The following is a 27,345-nucleotide window of genomic DNA, read 5'->3' on the forward strand; positions in this document are numbered from 1 at the left end:
CATTTCCAAAATCCAAAACCTTGACATAATCTGGTCATTTCCGATTACCACAACAATATAGATTGTCAGGTGAAGTAGAAAGTCTTGTCCAGATAGCACAACAGTCCAAATCACGTGCCTCATACACGCTCTTCCTGAATCTGCAGTATCAGCACAGCTGACTGATTCTGGTTGGTGGAGATTCATGGTTCACCCTCAAATCAGAAACCGCATGGGTGGCCCGTTTCAGGCTCCTCCATTTCAGGCACGCTAAATCGAGCCTGTCGACCGCCCTGCGCCCGTCCCGCACAGTGGCCCAAACTCGCGTGCGGAGACGTGGACCTAAGAGAGGTTTGCATGCCCGGGCCTGCCCTAACACTGCAGTGGTCAGAAACGAGGTCGAGAAGCAACCCAGAGGGAAACAGTGCGGTCAATATGGGGGTTGCAGTTTAAACTTGGATCAGCCCCCAACCTCCTGTACTGAGACCCCCACCCCCATTCCACACACACATACATGCACGCACGCACACACACACACACACCCAAGCACACACACACACACAAAGCACACACCCCGACTAAGCCAGACTCTGAGGTGGGGGATTTTCTTTAACGGGAGACGGTAATGAGTCCCTCGGGGGTCACCTGCTCTCAGGGTACCTGACATCTAATTCACACCCCTACAAAAAACCCTCTGTGACACACTAGTGGCCCGGCCTCTGGCTACATGGGGGTGCTCACCATACCCATTCTGTGTGTCCCTGATGTGAAGACTATAAAGTTCAATGCTCCCTTTCAAGTCTGGTAGCCGTGGATTCAGCGCAGTGCCAGTGAACTGTGACAAAGAATATAATCTTAGAACAGAATAGCAATCAGCCAAGTCACAGACAGTGAAAGTACTCTTTAACATTAAAATTATACTGGTAGCAAATTCCACATATAATAAAGGCACAACATGCGCTTCTGCATTCTTTCATATGCTCCCCTTCAACTCGGCCTCAACACCATAAAAGCCTCATAAAAGCTTAGGTTGTACATAAAAACCCACAGTTATTATACAAATAATTGCATCCAATAATATTATACAAGTTATTATGCTAATAAACTGACAAAGATTGCACATGCATGCGCACTCAAACCTAGAACATACACACACACACACACACACACACACACGTGCGCACACACGCAAACACACACACACATGCGCACACACGTACACGCGCACGCACATACACACGCACACAAAGACAGTCCAGCAGACGGACACGCACACAAAGACAGTCCAGCAGACGCACGACAGACAGACCCCCCTCCATCAGCGGTCACTCACAGCGCTCGCGACGCGCCCAGAAGCGCCAGGGCCCGTGCCCCTAAAAGGACAGCGCGCGCAGCCCGAGAGCCGCGGCTGTAAACGCGGGCCCCGCGCGCCATTACCCCGAAGCCAGGCCCTCTGTTTAATTACCGCCATTACTATAAAAGCATTTACGGGCAGCAACACCCATTTAAATCCGCGCCCCCCTCTCCGTCTGCGCCTCTAACGGCTGACTGCACGGTGAGTCACCGCGGTTACATCGACGGCGTGGGCGACTACTCCATCACCCACGGAGACGAGGTCTACGGCACGCATAATCAATGCAAACATTTTCGCAGGACGGTATCTTAAATGAGCTTCGCGCGCCGCGCCGGCACACGGCAAGAATGACACGCATCCGTGACACGCTGGAAAAAGGTGTCACGCTATCGAACCGATCGGTCTTTCGCTAAGGGCGCTAAGCGTATGCCTGAACGTCCAATCGCAGTCGGCCCGGGAGTCTCCGCGAGCGAACCGGAATACCGATGACATCATCCTCGCAGCTGGTGCAAGGTTGCGGAGGAACAGACTGGATGATGCTTAAAAAAAACTGACAAAGAGCATTGCCTTGAACGCAAGTGTTTGCAGGCCATGACAGCACCCCTCCCTACCCCCCTTTCGAGCCTGTTCTAGACACTGATGGGGACATGGGTCAGGGGTCACGTGTAGGTTTCTTACCTGTCCATTTCGATTTACACTGGGGGGTGCCCCCACCACCTTGGGTGAGGGTGGGGGGGCACGGGGAAGATGTTCAATATTATAGCAAAATTATAATCTCCGGGAAGATCTGTCACAATGACAGCGTATTTATGATAATTTATACACCCCGTCGATGGCTCAATTAACAGGGCCACGACCGAGACCAGGCCTGAAGCGGCAGCCATTAACACGGATTCAGGAAGAGTCGCGTTCGATTTGGAGAGACTGCAGCTGCACAGGACCCTGGGAGACCCTGCCATTCTCTTACTCTGTCTCTCTTTCCTCTTTTTTCCTTTCTCTCTCTCTCTCTCTCTCTCACACACACACAATACATGCAAGTACACAGATACACACATGGTACCGCATTCATACACTTGAGGTCCGCACGCACGCTTGCCCTCCTGCAAGGCGAATTTCAAAAGGAAAGTGATTACATGCAACAGGCGGTCTGTACAGTCTTTGTCTAGCCTGCGCACCAGCCCTCAGCAGCCTGTAACGCTATCCATGTCTGTGTGAAAGTCTTATCAAGGACATATCTGTGTGTCCTCGGTACCCCTCAATAATGAAGAGCTAAGCCTCGCTTTTGCAATTGCCGTCAGCCGAGAACCGCAGATAGCCGACCGAAAATCCGCTCCTTATTGGCCAGTCGTTAAATCTCCTGCCATTATGCAGTACAAACACATCTGCTCGATCAGACAAAGAGCCATTTACCGCAGTGAGGCAATCGAGACCAGCGCTACTGGAGGAAAGAGTGGGGAGGCCCGGAAATTGCCAGAAAGTCTGGAGCTCACGTGTGTCACGGTGATTAACACGCTGTCTATTGGGCACATCGGGATTACAGTGAGGAAAAAATTTTAAAATGATTTTTTAAAAAGAATCATTTCATAAACTTTTACACTGCAGCAAAGAAACTTGGAAAAATGCATTTGCGGTGATGTTGATGATTTGTTTTCCATTTTTTCTCTTGTTTATTTTGCTGTATGCCATGCAGGGGAATAAAATCGCCATAAGCTGTTACTCTGTTATTTTGAAGGCTGGGTTTTATCTCACTGACCGGAAGGAACATTGTTTTGAAAACCCTTATTCCTGGGGTGATTCAATAGCCAGTGCGAAATTATTTTAGAAGACAAAGTTTACAGGTTCAGAAAAACAGTACAAATAAAACTGAAACCCTTCTCGAGACATTTAATCTTCTCTGTGCATTGAGATACCTTGACAAAATTCGAGCACCTTGCTTCAGGATACTACAGAAATGCCACTGTCTGGATTCAAACTTGAAACCATGTAGTTATAGATTCAGTACTCTAAACATCTAGGGCTTGTTTTTCACATGGTAAAGGTCTTAGTAAATCAGGCCCTTAGTTTTCACCTGAGGATAAACTATCATATACCATGTGCTGTTCATCTGCACACAAAGGGACAAAACTGATCACAACAGGGTTTGCAAATGTAATTGTGGTGTGGGGATGGCTGGTTTAAGCAGCCACACCTGCCCTGGGTCAAGCTAATTAGACCTGGCCAATTGGATAATTGGTGAAGAATTAGATAATTGGCCAGGCTAATTGGACCCAGGAACAGGAGTGGCTGCACCTGTGCGTAGTGAGGTAATCACTGCGCACAGGTTAAATCTGCCATCCCCACCCACACCAGGCAGCTCTCTGTCATGACAGGGTTTAACATCTGCTCATTTGGCTATACCATCTTGCCAAACCCTCGTGGAATAAATGTGGACTGTTTTAACATCATCTCCCTGTGTCTCTGTGCTGGAGGGCCCCAAAGAAAGCCACTTCGGTGGCCTGTGGCAGGCGTGTTTGCCACAGTAATAATTCACGCAAACACATCTGTATTGTATTAAACCCCACACTGCAATACATGACTGACATGCAAGCAAAAAACTTCTCAGCAGTTTTTTAAATTCTTTTTAAAATATTTTTTAAATCAGGGGGCATGTGTGTGTGTGCGCCAGCAATATGACCATACATACAGTGCAGTCCATATGCACCACATATTCAATGTTTCATTTCAAATCCAATATGTGGTAGTACAGAGCCAAAGCAACAAAAACTGTGTCACTGTCCAAATACATACAGACTGCATTATATGTGTGTGTCTGGTTCCCCAGTAAAACCATGCAGGTTATATATTTCTGTCAAAGAAGCATTCAATCTTTTGAATCTCCTCTCCTCTCTAGGGCTCTTACACAGAGCTGATAGCTTCTGCTCTTAAACCGGGGCTCTCTACACCAACTCCAACCCTGCTATTGAGAGCTTCTTTACTGCAGGACTGTAAAATATTTCCCTTCAGTAAGAAGCATCTACCCATACACACAAAGCACAGAGGAGCACATGCAAGCACACACACACACGCATACACACACACACACACCCCACAGGCACGCACCTGTGCACGCACACTCCCACAAGCATTCATCTGCATGTACTCGCACAAAAGCACTTGACTGCTGTATGGTAACTGGCTATGGCTAGCAGCGTTTGCTAAATGAATGCGATGCAATGCAATGCCTGCGTGTGTAAACACCCACCAGTGTGTACAAACACAGACCCGGCAAACACACAAGGGAACGTTTACGCAGCCTGGAACAGACAAAACATCAACAAGGCAGACAAGCCGTCTCAAGTGCAAAGAGAGAACACCTTCATTTATTCAAAACGGTGAAGGAGAGACTAATTTGAGGACGCTGGATTAACGACAAAAAGATCCGACTAAAGCTTTGATGATACAGATTGCCCCTTAGAGGCATCCGTAACACTAATCTTTTTCAGAACCTTGACTGCTCAGGTGACACACAAAAAAAATGAAGCGTCGAAGCCGAGGACTTGAATCTCTCCTGGGTCTCCTCCGACTTTTTAAAATGATTTTCTGAAGGAGACCGCTAACAATGCTTACAGAGATTGCCGTATTCAGGCAAGTGTAAAACAGTCGTTCTCCCGCGTTCGGGAGTCAGTCGCGAGATTTATGCGACGTTCGATGTGCAGAAGCACGAGAATGTTAAGCAGGTGCGAGGCCGCTTAATCCATCAGCGATGTACAATTTCCGCAGGTGCTCTGGGTAATGATAAGTAATGAAAGACGCTGGGGTGACTGAGGCTGTCTCAAACGGTAAAAAAAAAAAAAAAAACGCTGCCTTCGCCGGCAGTTTTACAAGGCGGAGAGGCGTCGAGGCACGTCTCATTCGAAAGTTAGCGAGAAATTATGCCTGCTAAGCTGCCTCCATTCGGACGATTTTGAAAGGCAGCATTGTATGGATCCTTTGCTGGGTAGGATCCCATAGGTCTTTGCGTCTGGCTTCTTACTTCCGTTAAAATAACGGCAGCTGAATACAGTGGTGGAGCTTGTTTTCAAGTGTGAGCCTACGGTGAACTCGATAATTCATTGTAGTTACATTTTCAAAAATGCATTTAAATTATTTACAACTCAGGAATAATATATTTAATGTTTTTAAGCCTTGGTGAGCGTTCCATGAACTAGACAGTTAACTTGCTTAGCATGCATCCTAATCACGTTACTTTCCTTGACATCATAGTACCTTCAAAGTGTGTCCCAAATGTGTAGCCTTTGTGGTTTATTTTCCACCAGGACACTACCTTTGAAGGGATCTCACTTCTAAGGATGCAACTGCCTTCCTTTTAAGATGCAGCCTCTGTCTGCACTTAGGCCATGGACTTTGCACTAGTTGTAATTCTGTGAAAACTCGTTTATCTGCTCGGTAATCCCAACAAAATATATTTCCTGGGGTTCACCTCCAAGGTGTGGTACTAGTTAGCTATGGTTCCTATTGCAAAAGCATATTTTAAAAAAGAACTGTACAAAGACAAAAGACAACCATACAATCATACCACACTAAAGACAATTGCAAAATAATCACATGATAAACAAAATTTAAAAAATCCTGCATTTAAAAAAAACAAAACATTCCAAGGTACTTCGATATACCTCGTACTTTAAGTAAATATGGCCAAAGGTTGAATCCAAGCATGTAGCGAGGGTCTTCAAGCTACACAGTGGAAGGGGTTAACACATCACACAGTCGCTCCGTCAGACATCAATCCCCAACAGCTTAGAGCACGGCTGGTCTCCAGCACCGCCTGACACCGCGACGCCTTTTGCGCTAAATCATCCGCATGTTAATTAAAGGCAGATAAGTGTCTGGCCAATGGGAACAGGGCTGTCTGGCGGGGGCAGGGGCGGGGAGGGGGGGGAGGGAGGAAATTTACGACGTCGGCGCGGGGAGGCTGGGGCAGGGAGAGCGGCGAGCGGGAGCGTCCCGCTAACCTCCGCGGTGCGTGGCGCGGGGGGCCCCGTCCCTCGCTGCCAGGAGGAAATGAAAAATATGTCAGAGCGGTGAGGGAGAGAGGGGACCGGGGGAGGGGGGGGAGTGCCTGCAGAGCGGCAGGAAGGCAGGAAGGCAGGAGGCTTTCTCACTCAAAGCATGTATAATGCAGAGCAGCCTGCTGGAACCTAGCGGCAAGACTACAGGCCGGGGGAGGGGAGAGGGGAGGGGAGGGGGAGGGGAGGCAAACAAGAGACTTGCTAAATAATAAAGGTTAACGACGTAGCCTGGAAGCACGTCCGCGCGTGCTCTCACATTCGCCGTCTTCCGTCCCAGTGCCCCAAAATGTCAAGGTTGGAACGGCGGAAGCAGATGCGGACATAAATAACAGGTGAGCGATAATCCTGGGTCCAAAGGAACAGGTAGAATTGAAAGGCCAAGGCGAGAAAAAAAAATCTCTCCCCAATGATCGCTCCAGCCATATTTCGCCATGTATTTCTAAATCCATCACAAACTGGCTTGCAAAGAGTAAAGTAATGACCAAGGATGGGCCCCTGGGGTACACCTTCCCCTGTCAAAGCCTACTGGCTCAAGGCCGAATCCACAGACTGAGCACTTAACGTTGAGAGTTTCATGTGATATGGGTCAGGGGCTATTGCTTTTGTCGACACCCTGGAGCAATTTCACGCACACGACCGCTTATAAGCTCATTTGAGTTCAGCTACCATTACAACCATCTGTCACACAAAGCTGGTACGAGAAAGCATTTCAGAATGTTCCGTGGAACACCCAGAAACATCTCTCCTGTTTTGGAAAGTGGGCAGGCTGATGACTTTTTAAATAACACATTCAAGAGGCTTCCCTGACAATGATTCATGCGCACTTAATATTCAGCCTGGTACATGGGTAAAACAGAACAACAACTGTGACCTTTTCAGGGTTCGTGAACAGTACACAAAGCCAGCAACTTTCTATGAGCCACAGACTTGCCCAATTAGAATGATTTTAGTTCTTTAATTAACTGTTATGCGCTCCCAAGAAACTACTTCCGCAGGGTATCGTTTCAAACCTGAGCAAATGACTAGCATTCCAGCGCGAATCACTTTCTGTTCTTTCCAAACGATGATGCCAAATCAGTGTTTAGCAGTAAGGAAGATCATACAAAAAAATGCAAGTGTCTTCAGGGAAAATATCTGGCTCGTCTCCCATTAGCAGAAACGTCCCCCTCAACACTGTGACCCGCCTCCACCAGGCGCCTGTGAAACAGTGCGTGCACACACGCAGGTGAACACACACGCACGCACGCGCACCAACTTTTCTCACCACAGAACTGTCAGAGTAGCACATGTTCGAGCCGATCAGCAGTGCGGCTGATCACAATGCTGGCTATCTGTCACGGAAAGGCAGAGCAGCTGTAGAGGCAGGCAAGGCACTCTCCCTCTAGCTGTGCCGCGTAGCCGAGGGTTTTCCTATGTCCAGATTTCGGAGCCTTGGCTCCTGGCGTTTAGCCAAACCTCCCCCCCCGCCCCACCCCCCCACCACCCCCCCTCTTAGCAACCCTCGCGGAGAGGTGGAGAAGGAGAAGAGGAGGAGGCTACTCACCCCGGAGAACGCGTGCGGCCGGTCCTATGTCAGCATCGCTCCGTTTGTGCAGGTCGTCAGCCACATTGCCAGAGGAGTGTATGCCTTTCCCCGCTGTCTCCGAGCACGGAGCTCTCCTCCTCACCCCCCCCCCCACCCCCACACCCTACCACCACCCCCCACAACACTCCCCCGCCCCCCGCCGCCACCCCCACCCCCCCACAGCCGCTCGAAGCCCCCACCCACTCCCCCCGTCCTCCTCGTCCTCCTCCTCCTCCTCCTCCTCCCCCTCCTCCTTCTCCGCTCGGCTTTCGCTCGGTGCCACTCTGGGAGCCTCCGACGGGGGTGTCCGGGAGGGAGCAGCCTCTCTGGTCTGCCTCCTGTCACTCAGGCAGGGAGCTCCGTCCCCCGCGCCTCCGCGACCCTCAATGCGGCGAGAGGGAGAGGGGGGAGCCAGCGAACCAGATACAGGCAGGGAGAGGGAGAGAGACAGAGAGAGAGATAGACAGAGGGAGTGAGAGACGGAGAGAGAGAGAGAGAGAGAGAGAGAGAGAAAGAAAGAGAGAGAGAGGGAGAGGGAGGGAGAGAGAAAGAGAGAGAGGGAGAGAGAAAAAGACCAGGGGTAACAGAGTACACAGAAAGGAGAAATCAATAGAAAGAGAGGAATTAGAAGGCAAACCTACACTGAGAACGGAAAGTGCTACAAAAAGCGAGAGGGAATGACTAAGTGTGCATGTGTGTTTGCGTGTGTGTGTGTGTGGGTGAGAGAGAGAGAGAGAGGGAGCAAGAGAGAGAGAGAGAGATACAAAGAGAGAGAGAGAGAGAGAGACACACAGAAAGTCTGAGAGGGGGAAGGGTTGGGCTGAGCTCTCAGCAGAATTCCTGTGGCACGCTGGGTCCCGCTGAGGCGTGCGGTCGCAGCAGCGGCGATGCGGCGTTCTCCCGATGTAGCCACGTGGCCGGGGGCGAGACGCAACCGAGCCCCGCCAGGGCTGGACGGCGCATTCGGAAGCTGTGGCGGCGCTGAGCGCGCTCGCCGCCGCGCGTCGCTAAACCCGTCCCCCCCGATGTACGGCCGCCGCAGGAAACCGGACCGTCGCGTCTAGTGCTGTGGCTCGCGAGCCAAACAGGTTTAACCGCTACGCTTAAACGATAGCGGCGCTTAGTATGTAAGTGGCGAAATTAGCACACCGCAGCCTAATACGTACCGGTTAAACAACTGTGAAATTGTAGCATTACGTTTACATTCATCTCGCGGTCGCTGAAGTCTAAAATGACTTACAAGGCAAAGTGCCCACAGGAAGCGGACTTAATAAGATACAGAAGTTGAGGTAGCAGAAATGACAAAGTAAACAAACGGTAACAGATGCTTTGTTTGGTCGAACCTGCACAGCAAGCTGAACGCAGTGGCGTGTGGAAAAAAAAAAAAAAACAACGCTATCGAAAGCAACGCCACTCTGGGGGCATCACGCGCGGAAAGCGCGAGCTGAAGCAGGGAAGTCACACGGTAACCACGCACAACTCCCCCCCCCCCCCCCACAAAATAATCTATCAAGAGGCCGACGGCCTTACAATGGGCCCTGTCTGTCTGACTGACAGTCCACACCATTACTGTCCGAGAAAACCAAAAAGGTCATCCGTGACCTCTGATCTTTCGCCTCTGCCATTCCCCTTGCATACGATTATGGCCTGGGTCGGGCCGCTGTAACTATGGCAACCGGTCCTAGAGTCGAAAAAAACATTTGTCAGGGCGGTAATATTGAAGTCTATGGATTTTCCCTGATCGCACCGTCACAGCCACAATTAGGTGTGAACACGCGACGTCAATGAGAACCGAGGTTTTCATGTGGAAAAGCGGCCAATCGAAAGTGCCGGAGCGCGAGTCATTTCCTGGACATTTCATGAAGCCGTTACTTTTGAAATAATAAATTCTCTCATCGTTATTCAGTACATCCAGCCATTGCGGTGCTCGCATGCGTAGGTGTCCCATATAGATTCCACCTGCGATGACCTTAACATCACTTTAAAAGGAGGGTCATTTAGAGATATGCAGGTCTCCACAGAAGAGGCCATAATTAGAGAGAGCAATGGAATGCAGTTTCATAGACAATGGAGAGGGCGGACCGCGGCGCAAAGTGTCGAGCACAGCATTTTCCCCCTCTTCCTCTCCTCCCCCCACGCTCGTAAGGAACAGAGACGTTACAACACACCTGCACTTCCCTTACCGTCCCGCTCCCCGCCCCACACACACACACACAAACACACACACACATCCCATCTGCCGTACATGTACATCTACATGTACGCATCTGTGAGTGACCTGCAAGTGTGTGTGTGCGTACCTGTGTATGTGGGTCTGTGTGTGCATTTGTGTGCCTGTATGTGTGTGTGTGTGTGTGTGTGAGAGCGTGTGAGTGTGTGTGCGTGTGTGTTGATCTACTGTTTGCGAACCTGTGTGCGAGCGCACGTGCACCTCTCTCTATGCATACATGTATCTGCGCAGGTACACGCGTGTGTGCGTGCAGTCCACAGAGTCCCCACAAGCTCTTTCACACGCTGGTCCTCACGCTGCCGGGCGGACAGACCGTCTGGGGACGCCCTTCAGCCCCGCAGCCCGCCTGCTCTGGGACGCCCTTCATCCTCGCGGGAGTCCACGGTGCGTCACACACACACTGCAGCGCCGCCCAGAGAGTCTAACGACCGGACGGACTGCGTCTGCCGGGATCGCAAGCTAATCCTTCAGAATAAGAGCGCGCGGCAAAGACGACAGAGGTACTAATGCCTCTGAATTACAATACGACATGCCGTTGTACTTACGCTTTTACGTTTAATGAGACAATACATTTTTTATCAAATCAAATGAATTTTATTTGTATGGTGCTTTTTCACAAAGACGCTTTTACACAGACGCAGAAAGAGAGCAAAAACAAGGCCTGAACCCCCAAACGGCGAGCACACAAAGTAAAACACGTGCGGCCTTGAGTGGTGCGTATGGCGCAGTTTGTGTTTAGCTTCTGCAGACTTTGTGTGTCGTGAGATTTATGTTCAACCTCAGCGTATGTCCTCATCCGAGGGTCAGTGGAAAAAAATAATAAATTAAAATCAATAAATGAATAAATAAATGCGGCTCATCGCACGCCCTAATGAGCTTTACTGCGCACGCAGACAGACCCTGGTCCCGCGATCGAAACCCTTGCAGCCCCAGCGTCGATGACGACGCTGAAAACAGCGCCCTCTGATGTCGGGCCGCGGCGCTGCGCGGGACGGGACGGGGTGGCGTAAAGGGATTCGGGGACGGGCGCCGCCTCCTCCCCCTGCGCTGCGCTCCCTCCAAACTTGTCCTCCCGACTCCCGCGGGGCAGGGGGAGTTACGGCCCGATGTTTTACGTCCCGGTCGTCTCGGCGATCGATAAAAAAAAAAGAGAGAGCAGCTCTCAACGCCGCCGGGCGCCGCGACAGGGGCAGAGAGCTCATTTGCAGTCCGCGGCGGACTGCAGACACCACGACGCCCACCCCCCCCCACCCTTACCCGTATGAGAACGAGCCAGGTACGAGGGGGGGGGGGGGTAAGGGTAAGAGTCCGCCAAAAAAAGCCGCCGCTCCTCGCCGGCATGTTATAAGATTAAACTTGCATCAGCGCATATTGTTTTATCATCAATCATTCATCGCGGGCCCACCGTTAGCCAGACGGAAAAATCAAACTGTCGAGATTCGTTAGGGTGACCTTTCATCAGGCACCGGAGTGCTTGTTTAATGCATATATTCATTTTCGGAGTCCATATAAATTACTACCTAAAGCACGGCTCGGGGCGGGGGGCGGGGGGGCAGGAGGTAATGGGAGGCCCCCCGCGAACGCCCGCCGTCGTCGGGTCCGTCTCCGCTCGGCTGCCCCACCCCCGACACGCTTTCGCCATTACCGTGGCAACCTGAGCCCTGAAAGTTTCATAAGCTTTGAGGACGGACAAAAAAAAAAAATTGATTCCGAACATAAAGGAAACGGGGCGGGTTCTCGAGCGATTCCGCCTGTCCGTCAACCTCGGCCGTTAGCTCGGCCTAAACAACAAGCCAGCTACGCGAACGTTTCGCTCCGTTCATACACAGATCAGGCTGTTACACCACCTCTTTTCATTTATATGCTATTCGTTGATTCATTGCTTGTCCAAGGTGAGCACGGATGACCTCACTTACTTTGGTGTGTGTGTGTGTGGAGTGGCAGGGTGTAGGGGAGGACCAAGGCCCGGGTCTCGTAAGGTGGAGTATAACTGTGAGCCTCAGTAAAACATTCGCCCCTGTTGTAGAGAATGTCACCCCTGCTGGTTCTCTTTATCTCTAACCCACATTCCCACATGAAAGTCACAAATAGCAGGGTCTGTGGAAGCTACGGCTATATAAAGACAAACGACACCTGACAGAGTCAAAGTCAGGAAAAATTACAATCAACAGAGTGAAGTCAGACAGGAAAGGAATCAGTGCTCAGTCAAACTGAGGAAAAAAGATTCAAAGAACGCATAACGAGAACTCACAAGAAAGTCAGACAAAGAAAAAATACAACGGGAAATAAAACTAAGCACTCAAGCAACGTGAACAAAAAAAAAGATGACAGAATTTAACAGCACATGAGAATCTAGACTCCATTGCATCTTGGACCCGATAAACACAAAATCCAAACCAGATGCCGCACACATTCTTTACAATCCATTCACAGCTAGACGAGGTGCAGACAGCCTCTCACATTAGAACAGCGCCCAAACACTTCTTCTGAGTATGCCGGCATGGTGATTGTTTCGAGTGGACGTTTGCTGCTAGCATCGCAAATCCTCCGATCGGCCAAATTGGCCATCAGACTCCGGTACGCGTCGCCGCGCCCCCCCCCCCCCAGGCGAATGCGGCGAATGAGAGATGAAGCGGTAACTAGACAACGGGAAGGAAAATGTCCACCGGGCCAAAACGACGCGCAGTAAAAGTCCAGATTGCGGCCTATAAAAGCGGCCGTGGCGCCGTCGCACCGGGCCCACCTCTGCCTCCCCGACAGCCGCGGGCACAAATCACGGAGAATCATAGCCGCGGAAAACTCGCCTCGGCCTCCGATCCCTGCGCCTCCCCCCCGGCTGGAACTATGACATCATCAACGCGCGTCTCAGTGCGGAATGACTACAACAGCACGGATTTCATGAGAAAAACCGTTAATATAACAGTAGTTGTAGTTCACACTTAATGGCAATATAACTATAGGCATATAAAGACAGCATTGTGTATATGTTTATACACTGTGTTTTTCCAGGGCATGCACACCAGTAAAACACACCCTGCACTGCACTACTTATAATAGCCTATTAATAACTAATTTAAGCAAAGGATGTAAAAGAAAATGCCATAGAAAAATGTATTAGTGCATCGCAAATGTAGTGCTGATGGTATGATGATCACAGCACATGTAGACCAGCTCTATATTCCAATGCCCAATGAACCTCTCTGTACAATCATATTCTCAACAGCTAGTGCACAGACACAAAATAATACAAAATAACCTCAAAAAAACCTTCTCCAAAGAAACCAGCGAGTAAGATTCTCTCTGTCTTTAATGGTCTCAACTCCCCGGTGACTAAAAGCCAGGAGAAGCAATTTTAAAAATGTAGGATCAATTTTTTGGATGTGCGAGAGTGGTTCTGGAGAGAGAAAACACCTGGCCGCCTTTGCTTGCCCTCCGACGAGCTGCACAATTTGCAACAGAGAAAGGTGTTACGCGATGGCAGCATTTGGCTTTTTAGGGGCTGTCTAAGATCATTATGGTGATGTGAGAAAAAAAACTCCTATTACAAAAAAATAAAATGGTACCATCTGCAAAATCAGAGAAAAGCGAACAAGCCCGGATTTCAGGGGTCTTGGATTATCACCGCTGCGGCAGTTTTCCACGAGTCGTTCGTCAGCATCCGAGCTCCGGATAGTCCGAGCTGCCAGAGGCGTATTAGGAACGTCACGAGAATTATGTGGATTAAGAAACTGCGGCGGTAGCGCTCGACAAAACTGCTCGAAGACGAGCTGAGAACACCTGGGAGACACACCGTCTCTTCAGTCAAACTGAAGTCATTATCCTCCGCTACAAACGCGAGTAAAAAAACCTGCGTGTCATCAAACACATTCCTAATACAAGCGAGTCTAAAATGATGATACAAACATATAATGATTAGCAGTGGCGTACCTCTGATTCAAAATGTGTGGGTCTTTCTAACTCACGTTAGCTGGCTAACAAGCTACAGCTGAGGCCATTAGCGGGCTAACGAGGGAAAGGTAATGCTGCAGAAGCACAAATGCTAAAATTAACGAAGTAATCTTGTCACTAATAAAGCTCTCCTCACCTTGTTTATTCAGCTAATATATAGCCAGCTCCTCGCTGATTAATAGTGAAAATACGAATCCTCAGGCACCAATCATGTATGTGAAGATGGGATAGGCTGCCTGTCAGCCAGACAAGCCACCACTGCAGCTCGTCTCAGAGATCACTTCACGTTGGTCAAAAGGTGAATGAACGCACCATTAGCTATTTTTGTACATGGGACACGTCCTGTGTGTCTCGAGCAGACATTACGCAAGCCTTCATATTTGTCCGACTGAAACAATCCCCCACGTCTTTTGGTTTCCAACAGCCCTTTTCATTGTAACACCACGCATAATAATAAACCAGTCCAACTCTTGGCCAAACCCCTCAATCATTTAAGTGAAACAAAGACATTCAGTTCATAGGAGACACTTCAAAGTTAGAATATAACGTGCCAGCAAAATCTCTCCGTGCAGACAATTGATCTGCGCCTCTATAAACCTCAGTATTTTCAGATTATATATTGGCAATAATATAAAAACAGAGACAAATGTGTTAGCAAGAATGCTTTCCAGAGACCTGGATTCAATGACTATTATGTCAGACCGTGTCTATGAAAGAAACACACGTGCTCACATTCATTTGTATAGCAAAGGACAAAACCCGATCGATTCCAGGCCGGAGAAGGCCGTCGTGAGGGTGCGCGTGACGCGAGCGCGAAGCGCATCGTCACGCAGACCTGCGAGCCCGCGCTCCTTACCTGCCGTTGTCGCGGCCGACGCCCCAGACGCGGATGCTGACGATTGGCTGGGAGTGGAGCACGCTGCGGTCCATGGGGTCCACCAAGTTCAGCATGTTGTTCTCCAGAATCAGGTACATGTCCTTCCCCTGGGAGACGAACACATTACATTACATTACATTACAGGCATTTAGCAGACGCTCTTATCCAGAGCGACTTACACAACTTTTTACATAGCACTTTACATTGTATCCATTTATACAGCTGGATATACTGAAGCAATGCAGGTTAAGTACCTTGCTCAAGGGTACAACGGCAGTGTCCTTACCCGGGATTCGAACCTACGACCTTTCGGTTACAAGCGCAGTTCCTTACCCACTGTGCCACACTCCGTCCTATACACAGACGTCACACAACCACGGTAAACATATCTGACCTTACCTCACACAATACCCAAATGCGGAAACACTTCCACTGTGCAGGACTTTCATATGACTCCTTTACAGAGCTGAGCATTCACGGCAGCCATTTTAACTGCTTATAATTTCGCAAGTGATATATTGGGAAAGCTGTATATGTAACATGCGGGGGATATTCCCCTTTTATAAGGGTAAAACATTAGCGCCACTGGCTGAGGCATAAACCTGAAACCCTGTGGTTACAAGCTGAGCTCAATAACAGCTAAGTTAAGTCGAGCGTGCAAAGGGCAGCTCTGAACTGGGTACTGCAGTCCCAGAAAGGGGGACTTCACAGTCAATGAAGCAGCGCTGTTTGTAGATTTTCACAACACCTCGAAATAATTCCCGGGACCATGAATTTTAAAAAAGGGATTGAAGCAGAAAGGTAAAGTAGAGTAGAGACGAGCCCATAAGACTGTGGGAGAAGGATGATCGAGGGGCTGGGTAAATTCCACGAGTTAAAAGTAGAAATTCAAAATTCTAACCGCCTGAATGCTAAGAATATTTCAAAGCTTCTTCTTAAAGAGTTTGCTAAAGAGTCTCGCTAGAAGCATGACAGAAAAAAAAAATTCAGGACTTGAAGCTAGCACTCAATGGGATTAGCAGGCTGAAAATGGCGAATGTAAATCCTGGCTCCCTCGGGGACAGCTTGGGTGGGGACGGGGTGGGAGGGGCGATTGTTCCCTGCACGAGCAACCAATGTAGACGAACCGAGAAAATGATTTCTAACAGACTCGCGATGGCCTGGATTCAACCCCCCCCCCCCCTCCCCCCCTCCTGAAACCATTTTGTTGGCTGTTATCAGTAACAGGGCAGGCGGTAGGGCAGACGCCCGTGTCCGTCATTCCAGTCCTGGAGCAGCTGCGCGTTTTCGAGCGACGAAACGCTCTCCCGCTCTCTGGACGCTACGCTCCCGCTCGCTCCTCGTGTCGGCGTCGAATTAGCCGGCTGTTCGCGCAGACCGCCGCGGCGATGCTCGCGTTTGGGGAAATGCCCAATTGTACAAATTTCAAATAGGGGAGACATCGCGAATGTGTTGTCGAAATGCACGCCGTTGTCAGGCCGCAGAGAGGGAAGAAAAACGAACGGCTTATTGGAAAATTAACGGCTTCGTTTTTTTTAAAAATCAAAAAAACTAAGGGAAGCTGTTTGAAACTGAGCAGCTTGTATGATGATATCGCTGATAGAGAGTGCATGTTGGTTTCTGTGGCAGCCTGCGCATGCCTACAAGCTTTTAAACAGCCAAGACAATGCACAATGAACAGCACTGATGTTGCTCATTTGTAACACCATAAAGCCCATTTTCACAGCTTCCTAGTGGAATGTCCAGCTAAGGCATTAGCCCTTGGGCGCACTGTTAAGTTCCACAGCCCAGATCGAAATCCTGACCATCTCTGCCTTGTGTTTAGTCAGCTGTCCTGTAGGTCAGTGTGATACTGTCTACACCAGTGGTTACCAACCCTGTTCCTGGTGATCTCACCATCCTCTTCAAACTCCTTACAAAGCGCGCCTCCTTCAACAGCTACAGATACAGATCGAGTCCTCGTGCTCCCAAAAGGAGATAGGAGACGTCGCTAAAACCCCAACCCAGATAACTGACGTCATGAGCCTGTGCGTGCAGTACACTGGGCTACGCCGTAGAGCAGTGGAAACCAACCCTGTCCCTGGAGATCTACCAACCCGTAGGTTTGTCATTTCGACCCTAATTCGGCACGCCCGATTCTACTAATTAGCAGCTCAACGAGATCTCCAGCTGCAGCATGACGCGCGCTCTGTTAGGGTTGGAATGAAAACCCGCAGGAAGGTAGATCTCCAGGAACACATTACATTACATTACAGGCATTTAGCAGACGCTCTTATCCAGAGCGACTTACACAACTTTTTTACATAGCATTTTTACATTGTATCCATTTATACAGCTGGATATATACTGAATCATTTTCGGTTAAGTACCTTGCTCAAGGGTACAACGGCAGTGTCCTACCCGGGAATCGAACCTGCGACCTTTCGGTTACAAGCCCAGTTCCTTACCCACTGTGCTACACTCCGTCCGTATTGGTTTGGTTGCCGCCGCTGGAGGGTTTTGGGGGTTCTGTCAGAGGGGGACCCTAACGGAGCCCCCCTTCCGCACCGCAGTGACAGGAGTGGGAGAGACGGCAGGCGGTCTAATTCCCCCCCGGCGACGCTCTCATAATCAGGTTACCCCGGGGACCGTTTTTACGCCGAGCTCCCCGTCAGCGCATCACTGCCTCAGGCTGAATCACCGTCTCTCTCTCCCGCACGCGTCAGGGGCGATATTTCACCGGTCCCGTTAAAAAAAATAAATAAAACGAACCGCAAACCGTACCAAAAAAACGAAACCGCCTTCCCTTTACGGACGGTTTGGATTCAATTCGACGGTCCCGTCGGGCCCGGCCCCCGTACCGCCACCGGGTCGCATTGAAATTCAGGGGAGGGTCTCAGTGAGTCTAACCTCTGACCCGCCCGCTGATGGGAAATTTCCAGGTCCGAGGCGGAGAGGCCGGGCCAAGGGCGCCGACGACACGATGAAATATTAATCTGTGACAAAGTGCCGCCGCGGACGCGCCTCCCGCTCTTTTCATTAGGCGCGCGTCGGGCGCCGGATCTTTTCCGCGGCGCGGAGAGAGAGATGCGGGTTAATATACTGTTGGGGGGAGAAAAAAAACCCAGAGTAACGCCGTGCCGGAATGCTGCAGAAACGTCCTCTGCCCGGGGGGAGCCGTCATTGCCCCCCCCCACCCCCACCGCCACCCCCACCCCCCACCACCGCCGCCACCGCCACAGTCCCCCACCAACCCCCCCTCCAGCCGCGCCTGATTTACGGCTGTGCTCTGCTGCAGTGTCGCGCCGCGGCTGGAGAATTGCACACTGGGAGCGCCCGCGGGGGTGCGGGGGGGGGGTGGGTGTGGGCTCGCTTCGTTATTTACGCTTCTTCACCGGCCCCCAGTACCCGCCCCGCGCGCCCCACTCTCGGGGTACTGAGGCTCCTGGGCCTGTTTCAGCAGTCCGCCCCTCCCCCCCAGGTCCTAGCGGTCGAGAAAACCAAGCAGCGACAGAACCCCCTTTTGGGACTGGAAGGTAAAATGTTCGGTCCTAAAAACAAAAAAAAAAAACAGACCCTTCCTCCAGGCGGCTCCATAAGCTGGCTCTCGCCCCCCATCTCCTAAACCCCCACCCACCGCCACCTGCCTTTCTGAGCGTCGTTCACACTCGCTGTCAACACCCCGGGCAAAGTCATGCCTCCTGACTGCGAGCCCGAAAGGTCGCGGCAGAGAAGGTTCCGGAAAAGTTCTCAGGCACTCGGTTTTCGCGCCTCGCGACTTTTTCCGAACTCGTAATTGTTCGCCGTCGCAGGTCGCGCGCGCTCGCCACTCGCGTCGCGGGGAGAAAGCCCTCGGTGTCAGAGCACGCGTCTTTTTATTTTTTGGCGGCAAATTGAACGTTACGCGCCCGCCTTTGTCTGACGCGTAATGTATAATGATATCTTGGCAGGCCTTTGTGGCGGTGCCGTGGTTTTTGCCCGCGCAGAAAGAACAAATTAGACCTGCGAGACAAAAGGCCAGCATTCATCACGCCTGACATCCAAATTAGCAGCCTTCGCAATTATCCACAGAAGCCTGAGCATTGTGCATGCATAAAACACAGCAGAATGGGCTCCTGGCTGCATTCATTTACTGCTTTTTTTTTTATTTGATCTTATATTAATTAAGCCATAAAAGTTTTTAAAAGATCGCTTTAGTCACAATTACGGCGAGCGCCGAATGAAATATCAGCCCGATCCGCGGTACTCCGCGCTCCCCTTCGATGTATGCCATCTGCGAGGCACGCACATCCGCTCTGGTCGCCCGCACGTACACACACACTGCGCTCGCATTGCTCCCGTACCGCACCCACACACACATACACAATGCACTTACACTTCTATACACGGCAACCTTCCTCCCGAACACACACATGCACCTTATCACAGATACCGCATCCCCTCAAACACAGGCAAACACAATCAAACACACACGCACGCACACACCCTTTTTTTTGTTTTTCGGGTTCTACGCCACTATCACATATTTCATCAAGGAAATTTTTTTTTCCTTTTTTGGCTGTGCTGAATAAACGAAAGCGACTTCAAAGTCATCAGCATCCATCTGTCAAAGTTTCTGTTCCTCTGCTGCAGCTATCGTCGTTTCATGCCACTTCCGCAGAATCTGAATCTGTGCCACCCACTGGCACACAGTGTCACAAAATGAACAGTCTGAAGCTGCAATGAGTTTACGCGTGTTTGCATGCGGCGCCCTGTTTGGCTGTGGTTCGATTTCAGCCGAGCTCCCCTTCTTATCAAGCACGCTCACAGCTTAGCTCCGCCCCTATAGCCTCATAGGCCCCGAGGCCCCTCCCAGTTCCCGCCCCTTGCTCCGGCGGCCTTTTACGGCCCCGCCCTCACCTCTCCCCATATGCCCACGGTGTCCCTGATGTCGTTCTTGCAGTAGGAGAGCTGGCGGATGCAGTTGTTGACGGCGACGCTGCTCTTCCCGGGCGCGAGGTCCTCCTCCGCCATCTCCACCCAGCCCAACGAGCGCACGGCGAAGCACTGCGCAGGGAGAAAAGACAGAGACATTAGAGACACCCATCTTAACACATCATTTTAATCCTGTAATAAAACTAAAAAACGTTTTTTCTCCTCTCAAGCATGAGAGACTAGCTTGTTTAAAGTTACTTTTTGCTTGACAAGTGAAACTGCCTTACCCTGTCGGCAAATCTAGAAATTAGTAAAAATGTTTCACCTCATTGGCAATATTTTTGTCTTATTTAGCAAAAAAGTAAAAGTAAGATTTTAATGCAAAATATAAGACGAAAATACTTGTTAAGATTGATGTATTTCCTGGTTTATACTGGGTACATGGTACAGTACGTACAAGTGTCCCATTGTCTGGTTGTTTCTCTAAGCAGTCAGTAGTTTACTTCAAAGATACAACCACTTTAAAAGTAAACATCCAGCCAAACTTTTCTGGGGTTGTCCTCTCACAGAACTGATGTAGGTGTCCTTTAACTAAATGAACTTAATTGGATCGGGGGCACTAAAAATAAGATGCCATTTACACCTGGTTTTCTTGAAGGGCTTTCACCAAACCCCAGTACATTTGTCCTCAAAATTCAGGTCACGTAACAGACTATTTTTTTCAGGCTCGCACCAAAAAAAAAAAAAAAAAAAAAGAAGTGCTGTAGAAGGTGATCTCAGGTTGGTTGAAAATGAACTGTGATCTTGCCTGAAAGCTAGTGCTAAAACGATCTGCACCAGCTCGCTGCAATTCCAGGAAGTATCCGAGGACACAGGCGTGAAGGGAAAAGTACGAGATGACGACATCATGGCCGCTGTGCCATCCAAACCAGCTGGCAGATTAACAGTCGGTCACGCAACAAATGAACATTGATTCATTAAAAAAAACCTGTCACTAACCTCAATAGCAATCACAGCACAGCATGCTTGTCTCATGCACTGCTTTTTCTGCTATTTACGCAATGTTAAAGAGATTCAGAGTTCCCAAGTTCACCTTCTGGGGTTTTTAGATTTAAGTTTAAGTGAAGCGTAAGCCCGGTACGTGTGGTGCTTCAAAACTCAGGTATTAATACGCAACTTCTGCTGCTGTGCGGTCTCTCAACCGGTCTGTGTGTCTATCAGTGGGTCCGTCTATGTCTCTCTCACTACACACCAGACACACACACACACACGACTGACAGATACATACAAACGCATATCTGCACACATGCACAAATATACAAACTAGCACAGAGAGAGAGAGAGTGAGAAAGAGGGAGAGATAGATAGAGAGAAACATTTCCACCCACACCCACACTTACACAAACTTTTAGGCACACATAAGCGCAGTAATACCCCTGCAAGGTTAGCGACTGTAAACTACATCTCGGCTCAGTGACACAAATCTCGGGCGGCGTAAATCTCACTTTACGGGCCCCCGGCGGGGTTGGCGGACTGACGCAGAGTTAAAGAGAATGATGTCGGGCTTCGCGCTCCTGCAGCTGCCCGCCTGGCACGGTCGCGGGCAGAGAGCGCTGCTAACGTCCTCCTGCGAGCGACGCCCGCGGGCACCCGCTCGACGGCGGCGCTTCCATTACGAGAAGCCGGGTGGCACGTAGCACCCGAGCTTCAACGCCGCCATCCGCTCGCTGGTACTCAGAGAAATCAGCAATCTGTCTCACCGTGCCATCTGACAAAGGATGAGTCACTTATTGTCACACAAAACTCTATTTAAAGCTCATTTCAATGTAAATTATTCTATTCCGGAAAAAAAAGCTAATAGATTTATGATAGAATGTATTCAAATAAGACTTTGCGACAACACACCTAAGCTTTCCCTTGTGTTTTAACTTACAAAGCAACAAAGAGTAGCTTTCAAACTTGGCAATGGAGGCGGTTGCAGACGCTGGCCTGTGAATCACATGCTCTTTAAATATTCATTTGTTCTTTAGTGCCTCACACTGCAGCATATGAGCTCTGGCCAGAAAACACACACACACACACACACACAAACACACATGCACGCACGCACGTGCACGCCCACACATGCATACACATGCAGACATGCATTCACACACACACACAGCTACTTTTGAGCACTTCTGTGGAAACAATGCAGAGAAACAGTACCTGCACACTGTTTCTGCTCCCAAATAGGATTTGTTTACTGTCTAACTGAAAAGGACAGATGTGTCATCCACAGCAGTGCCATTTATCCATACTGTGAACTCACTCTACCTTACACCTTTAATATTGTAGGATTTGTAAATAGTATATCTTACTTTGTTCTACTCGGCAGTCTCAAAGATGTCTGGTCTTTCCTCCCACACAATGTACCCTCTAAATGTCCTTACAGGTACCTCCTGTACATCTCACAAAGCCACTGTCCTCTTTCATTAAGGGCTTGTGTGTACATAACCCTGCCATCTAAATCACAATTTGCACTTAAAGATGTCAACAAATACTTTTAAAAATACCCTTGTGTTTGTCATGAATGGAAGCAGGAACTGACATGGGAAGACCACTGATCTTGGTGAGGCATGGAAATTGAGTTTGTAATACTTTGTTTTGGCCTTTGAGGGTAGCCTCGACTCAATTAGATAAAGTCTGAAGCAGATGCAATCCAGTGTGTTGGTCCTTCAGACTTGCTGGGTTCAACATTTATCAGACTTTTTGATGAAAATCCTAATCGGTTTGACACCTAAATGTTCTTGCCCTATCCAGAGGCTGTTTTCCATTACCAAGAGCAGAATTAAGGGCAGCTGTTAGAGAATTGACACATCACACATTTTCTGGAACAGATGATTTTCATAACTGGTGAAGAAAAAGCCAAGTCTATCAAGATGCCGCCATCTTTCTCTCGTCTTTGACCTTTCTCAAAGTCTATCCTCAGGGTATCAGTCAAATAATTCTATGGAAACAATTTGGTTAGGAGACTGTGAATGTAAGAACATTTTTAAGATAGTTTGGAGTCCACACTGTGCCATAAAGATAAGCAAAATGGGGACAGTGAGAAGAACATACCTGTAACCTTATTTTCCATAGGCTACTGCCACCAACAAATTTTGGTTGGCTTCACAGAGGAAAGGATAACGCGAGCTCACACTTCACCCAGACAAGCTGCTAAATACATTTCGGATGCTACATTCTGTAAATGTGTGTTAATGTCATTCATCCGTAGATTAAACAGTTAATTAATTTCATTGTCTGAGAGAAGTCCTGGGTCCTGAATTCTGCATATTGCTACGTATCTGACTGGCAAATGAAGAGTTGGGTAATGCATAAATCCTTCATAATATTTCAGGGGTACAGCAGATCAAGCGACGGAGTCTCGGAACGTACGTAAGGGGGAGGGTGTTGGGGGCAAAGTGCCGTACAGCACAAAGAACTGTGCAAAAAGCCCTTTCATGGTGTCCTTGGCATGATGAACGAGGCGTAGAGATAGGCACTGCATTAATACCTTATCTTATTCAAATAATCATATACTGTAGAGAAAAATAAATCTAACGGCGGTGGCCCATATGGGGGAGAAATCGGAAAATGTCACGTACCATACAGGGGCCAATCATATATCTTAAAGCATATATCACCAGTGGGAGACCGCACTCGGGAGAACCTTAAAATGTCATACATTGTAAGGGGACCAATCATATACGGTAGCAATATAAATCTCACACAGAGTCAGGGGAAGCGGGTTCTTAGCTGTGGCCTGTCTGTGCTCTCCAGCAGCAGCAGTGCTAGCCATTACCTGCGCAGCAGTGCCAGCGCCATACCTGCTTTCACATATTTCTTACTGAAAATTGTTTTTTCAAATGATCAACAACTGAAAAAAAAAACAACAGTCTGTGAAATAGGTCATACTTAGAAGCCCCTCGTTTATTTTTTTTTTCTCTCACTCTAACGTTCCAGGCCAGAAATAGCCAGGTGTTAATTGCCTAGCAAATGCCTTTTTTGGGTCACTTCGATGGCGTCTATTGGCCACATTACAGCCATTAACAGCGAATGCAACATTAACACTGAACTAACAGTGAATGCTGCAGGGGAAACTCCCACTAAGACATGTTCATTCACTCTTAACAAGGACACCTGCATTTCCATCAGGTTTTGCTTCCTAGTAGCCTTTTATGCATAAATCCCTTCCTGATCCGAGTAAGGTTAAGCTATTCTCACCAAAAGTTTACTTTATACAGGAGAAAAGAGAATTTATACTTCAAAGTAAAAAATAAATAAATAAAAAAACAGAGGAAAGGGACTACTTTTAATCTTGTAAATGCAGCATGTGAATTCAGTAAGGGGTCAGCTGTGAGAGATGCTTCAGTGCTCATGCTAACTGTTCAGAATGAGCTGTATGATTTTATGGCTTTTAACCAAGGCACTCTGGCAGGGGAGGAGAGCAGAAAACCTCAACGTTCTCCAGCAGGAAGGAACACAACTTCACGCTAATGAAAAAGGCAATAAACCCGTAACAAAGCACTTAGCGGCTGCTGATGAGACACGTGTCTGGAACTGCATTGCAGGTTCGAGGCACAGTCGCTCGCTCCATTCATTCGGCTTTGCGCGGCACGTCGGAGCTTCTCACCCAGCTCCCCACAGCAGAGAGCTTGAGAGTAGCGCCCCCTGCTGCTCGGTTTAAGCCGAGCTCAACGGCGACAGCCCAGTTATTTCTGGGGCTTTTTTTCCCCAGAAGTGCACAACGCGGTTGCTTTTTACTTGCTTTTCTGTCAGAGGAGGTGTTTTTCTTTTAGTCTAGATAGTGGCGTCGCTGCTGCTTTTAAAAAAATTGTTCAGTCAACAGACCCCAAGACCTCTGCCAACTACATCTTTTGAGCATCACCTCCTGGGGAGGGAGCGTGGGCAAGGGTATAGACCATGGAGACTGAGCTGGGGGAAAGGCGCGCGGGGGGGGGGGGGTTGGCCCCGAACCATAAAATGTTCTGAATGACTCTTTTCTTTCCCTAAATAACCCCATAAAAGAAAGTCTAAGCAGAATAGGTTCGACTCAGATCCTCTTGTTGTTACGACCTTTATAGATTGAGCCATCTGCCAAGACCGCTTACGTCATATTCTGAATGACTTTGCTCAATTTTAACCATGCATAGCAAAAACCGGCTGTCTAGAGTGTGCTTTGTGAGATTTGCGGCCCTTTCACTAGAGAAGCGAAGGTATTGTTACGAGTCTCTGGACAACTCCACTGCTATGGGAAACATTTGCCTACTTGCCCCCATGCAGATTCAGATCAATGTCAGACTTCATTCAAAGCCTCAGGACACCACTCAGAATAACCAATGCAACACGGAACCAATGCTTTATTGACTTGTGCTCTCTGGGGGAAGACAATCAGCGATGCAACCGCCTCCCCTGCAAATGCGGGCATGAATGTCGAATGCAACTGGAAAAGAATCGGGATAGAATTCGGTACTTTTCTACCTATGTACACATGGGTGACCTAAATCCCATCGAGGTAAACCCGTTTCTGACACTGAAAATGTATGAACTGCATGCTTTCATGGTAGGAACAAAAAGTTCCTGCACCCTTTATTTTTGCTTTTGACAGGGTGGTCCTTAGATGTGAGGTAAGGGGGAGTTCACGTGGAGATATTTTTAAACTCTTTTCGCCTCCATGAAGAATTCATTGCTGCCTTTCCCCCTGCTCGAGCAGCACTCCACCATCTGAGCACTTCTGTGGCACTCATCAAACTTTCAGGAGATGATGTCATCCCAGAATGCCTTGGGGCACTACTTCACAGATGAGATGAGGCAAGTAAATGCTGCGCTTTGATCCAGCCTGAAACATAGATGTCCAAGAAGCCAACCTTACACAGCATCTAAAAAAAATCACAAGCCGAGCTGAGATGAACAAGTTTGCTCAAAATCACAAGTTCTGCTCTAGTCGCACCCAATGCTTTTCAAATGAGCTGGTTATAAAAAAGTGAAATATTACCGAATGTAAATCGAAAACAGCTAGTCTTAATGTGGTAAATTTGCATTCTGGAGTACATCATAAAGCACATACTTCTTAGGCACTACACGCACGCCTCATATAATTTCTTTAAACACGCTCCAAAAAACAACAATATAACTTAATGTGCAAAACAACATGGGTAAGGAAACACATCCATTTTTTAAGCACTCCTAAAATCCTGACACAGTTTAGCAGGAAGGATTTAGACGCTTCATATAAAAACCCTGGCTAAGCACTCCTCAGCCCCGTTCCTTCACTTGCCTCTCCACAGAGATTTCAGCCCGACAGAAGGGGAATAAATAATGTGTGAACTGATTACCGCTCGTTCGCTTGCCACACACTCCATTTCTCCTTAAAAAAAAAAACTTCAGCTCTTTCAGACTTCCAGACACCAATATGAACTCATGAGCTGACAGTCCACCACCTGGCCAGTCGGCTTCTGGCTGACAGCTTTCTGGCCATTCGGCTGCCAGCTGACTGCACTCAGGCACTTCTCATATAAATTCTCTACACACCTTCTCATCTAATAAAAATTATAGAATATAATGTGGAAATTCCACTATAATGAAACTATTCAAAACATATAGGCTTTACAAAGTACTCTAAACTGTAAAAAAAATTAATAAACAAAATGAATTTACCAGGAGTAACAGTGGGTGTAACAGCCACTAAGAAATGGGAGAGACTAATAAAGCAACACATTTGTTACCTTGTTAAGTTAAAAGCGGAGCTACGGTGCTGTTACAGGTTTCCGCGTGTAAATTCACCTAGTTTCAGTGAGTACGCAACCTATAAACGCTCATTACGAAACACGTTTGAGGTATATGAGGTATGCAATCCGAGGCCGATGTATGTAAATAATGAGCACGCCTCTCCGCTCAAACGCCTGATTGATTTCCTCTGCAATCAAAGCTCCCGCTCATTTCCTGCTCGTTGCCTCGGTGGTCAATAAGCGAGTAAGCGAAAGAGACGTCTACGTCTGCGTTTCCAACACGCGGTAATCGGACCTTTCCCCGATACCTCACGCACGCATACCTGCCGTGTGCTGGGCCTAGGTCCCGCGTTAGGGAGCAGCCTTAATTCGCTGCTCAGTGGGTCTGCGCTCTGGGACGTGTAAGCGTTGACGTGGACGCGCCGCCCATGGCTCCACTCACACACGCTTCACTAGGCTTCAGCACCCCCCCCCCCCCACCCTCTCGCCTCAGGCTCAGCCGGGCATCATGTGATCCCAGAGCAAGAGCTCCTGTCAAATCACGTTATACAGCCACTACCATCTACACAGCACCATCTACTCAGTACCATCTACACAGCACCATCTACACAGTACCATCTACACAGCACCATCTAATCAGCACCATCTATACAGCACCATCTAATCTGCACCATCTATCCAGTACCATCTACTCAGCACC

General features: G+C 48.8%; 1 protein-coding gene across 9 annotated transcripts in view; it reads right to left on the reverse strand.

Annotated features, from left to right (window-relative positions):
• The window catches only part of apbb2b (amyloid beta (A4) precursor protein-binding, family B, member 2b), a 107,190-nt gene that overhangs the window by 16,876 nt on the left and 62,969 nt on the right, over positions 1-27,345 (reverse strand). For all 9 annotated transcript variants that reach the window (XM_064344393.1, XM_064344395.1, XM_064344394.1 and 6 more), the window contains 2 exons: positions 19,879-20,025; positions 14,980-15,107 (listed from right to left, as the gene is read on the reverse strand). In XM_064344393.1, the coding sequence (XP_064200463.1) occupies positions 14,980-15,107; positions 19,879-20,025 (275 nt within the window). The remainder of the gene's footprint in view (positions 1-14,979; positions 15,108-19,878; positions 20,026-27,345) is intronic.

The sequence above is a fragment of the Anguilla rostrata genome, chromosome 7 (assembly GCF_018555375.3).
Source record: "Anguilla rostrata isolate EN2019 chromosome 7, ASM1855537v3, whole genome shotgun sequence".
Taxonomy (NCBI): domain Eukaryota; kingdom Metazoa; phylum Chordata; class Actinopteri; order Anguilliformes; family Anguillidae; genus Anguilla; species Anguilla rostrata.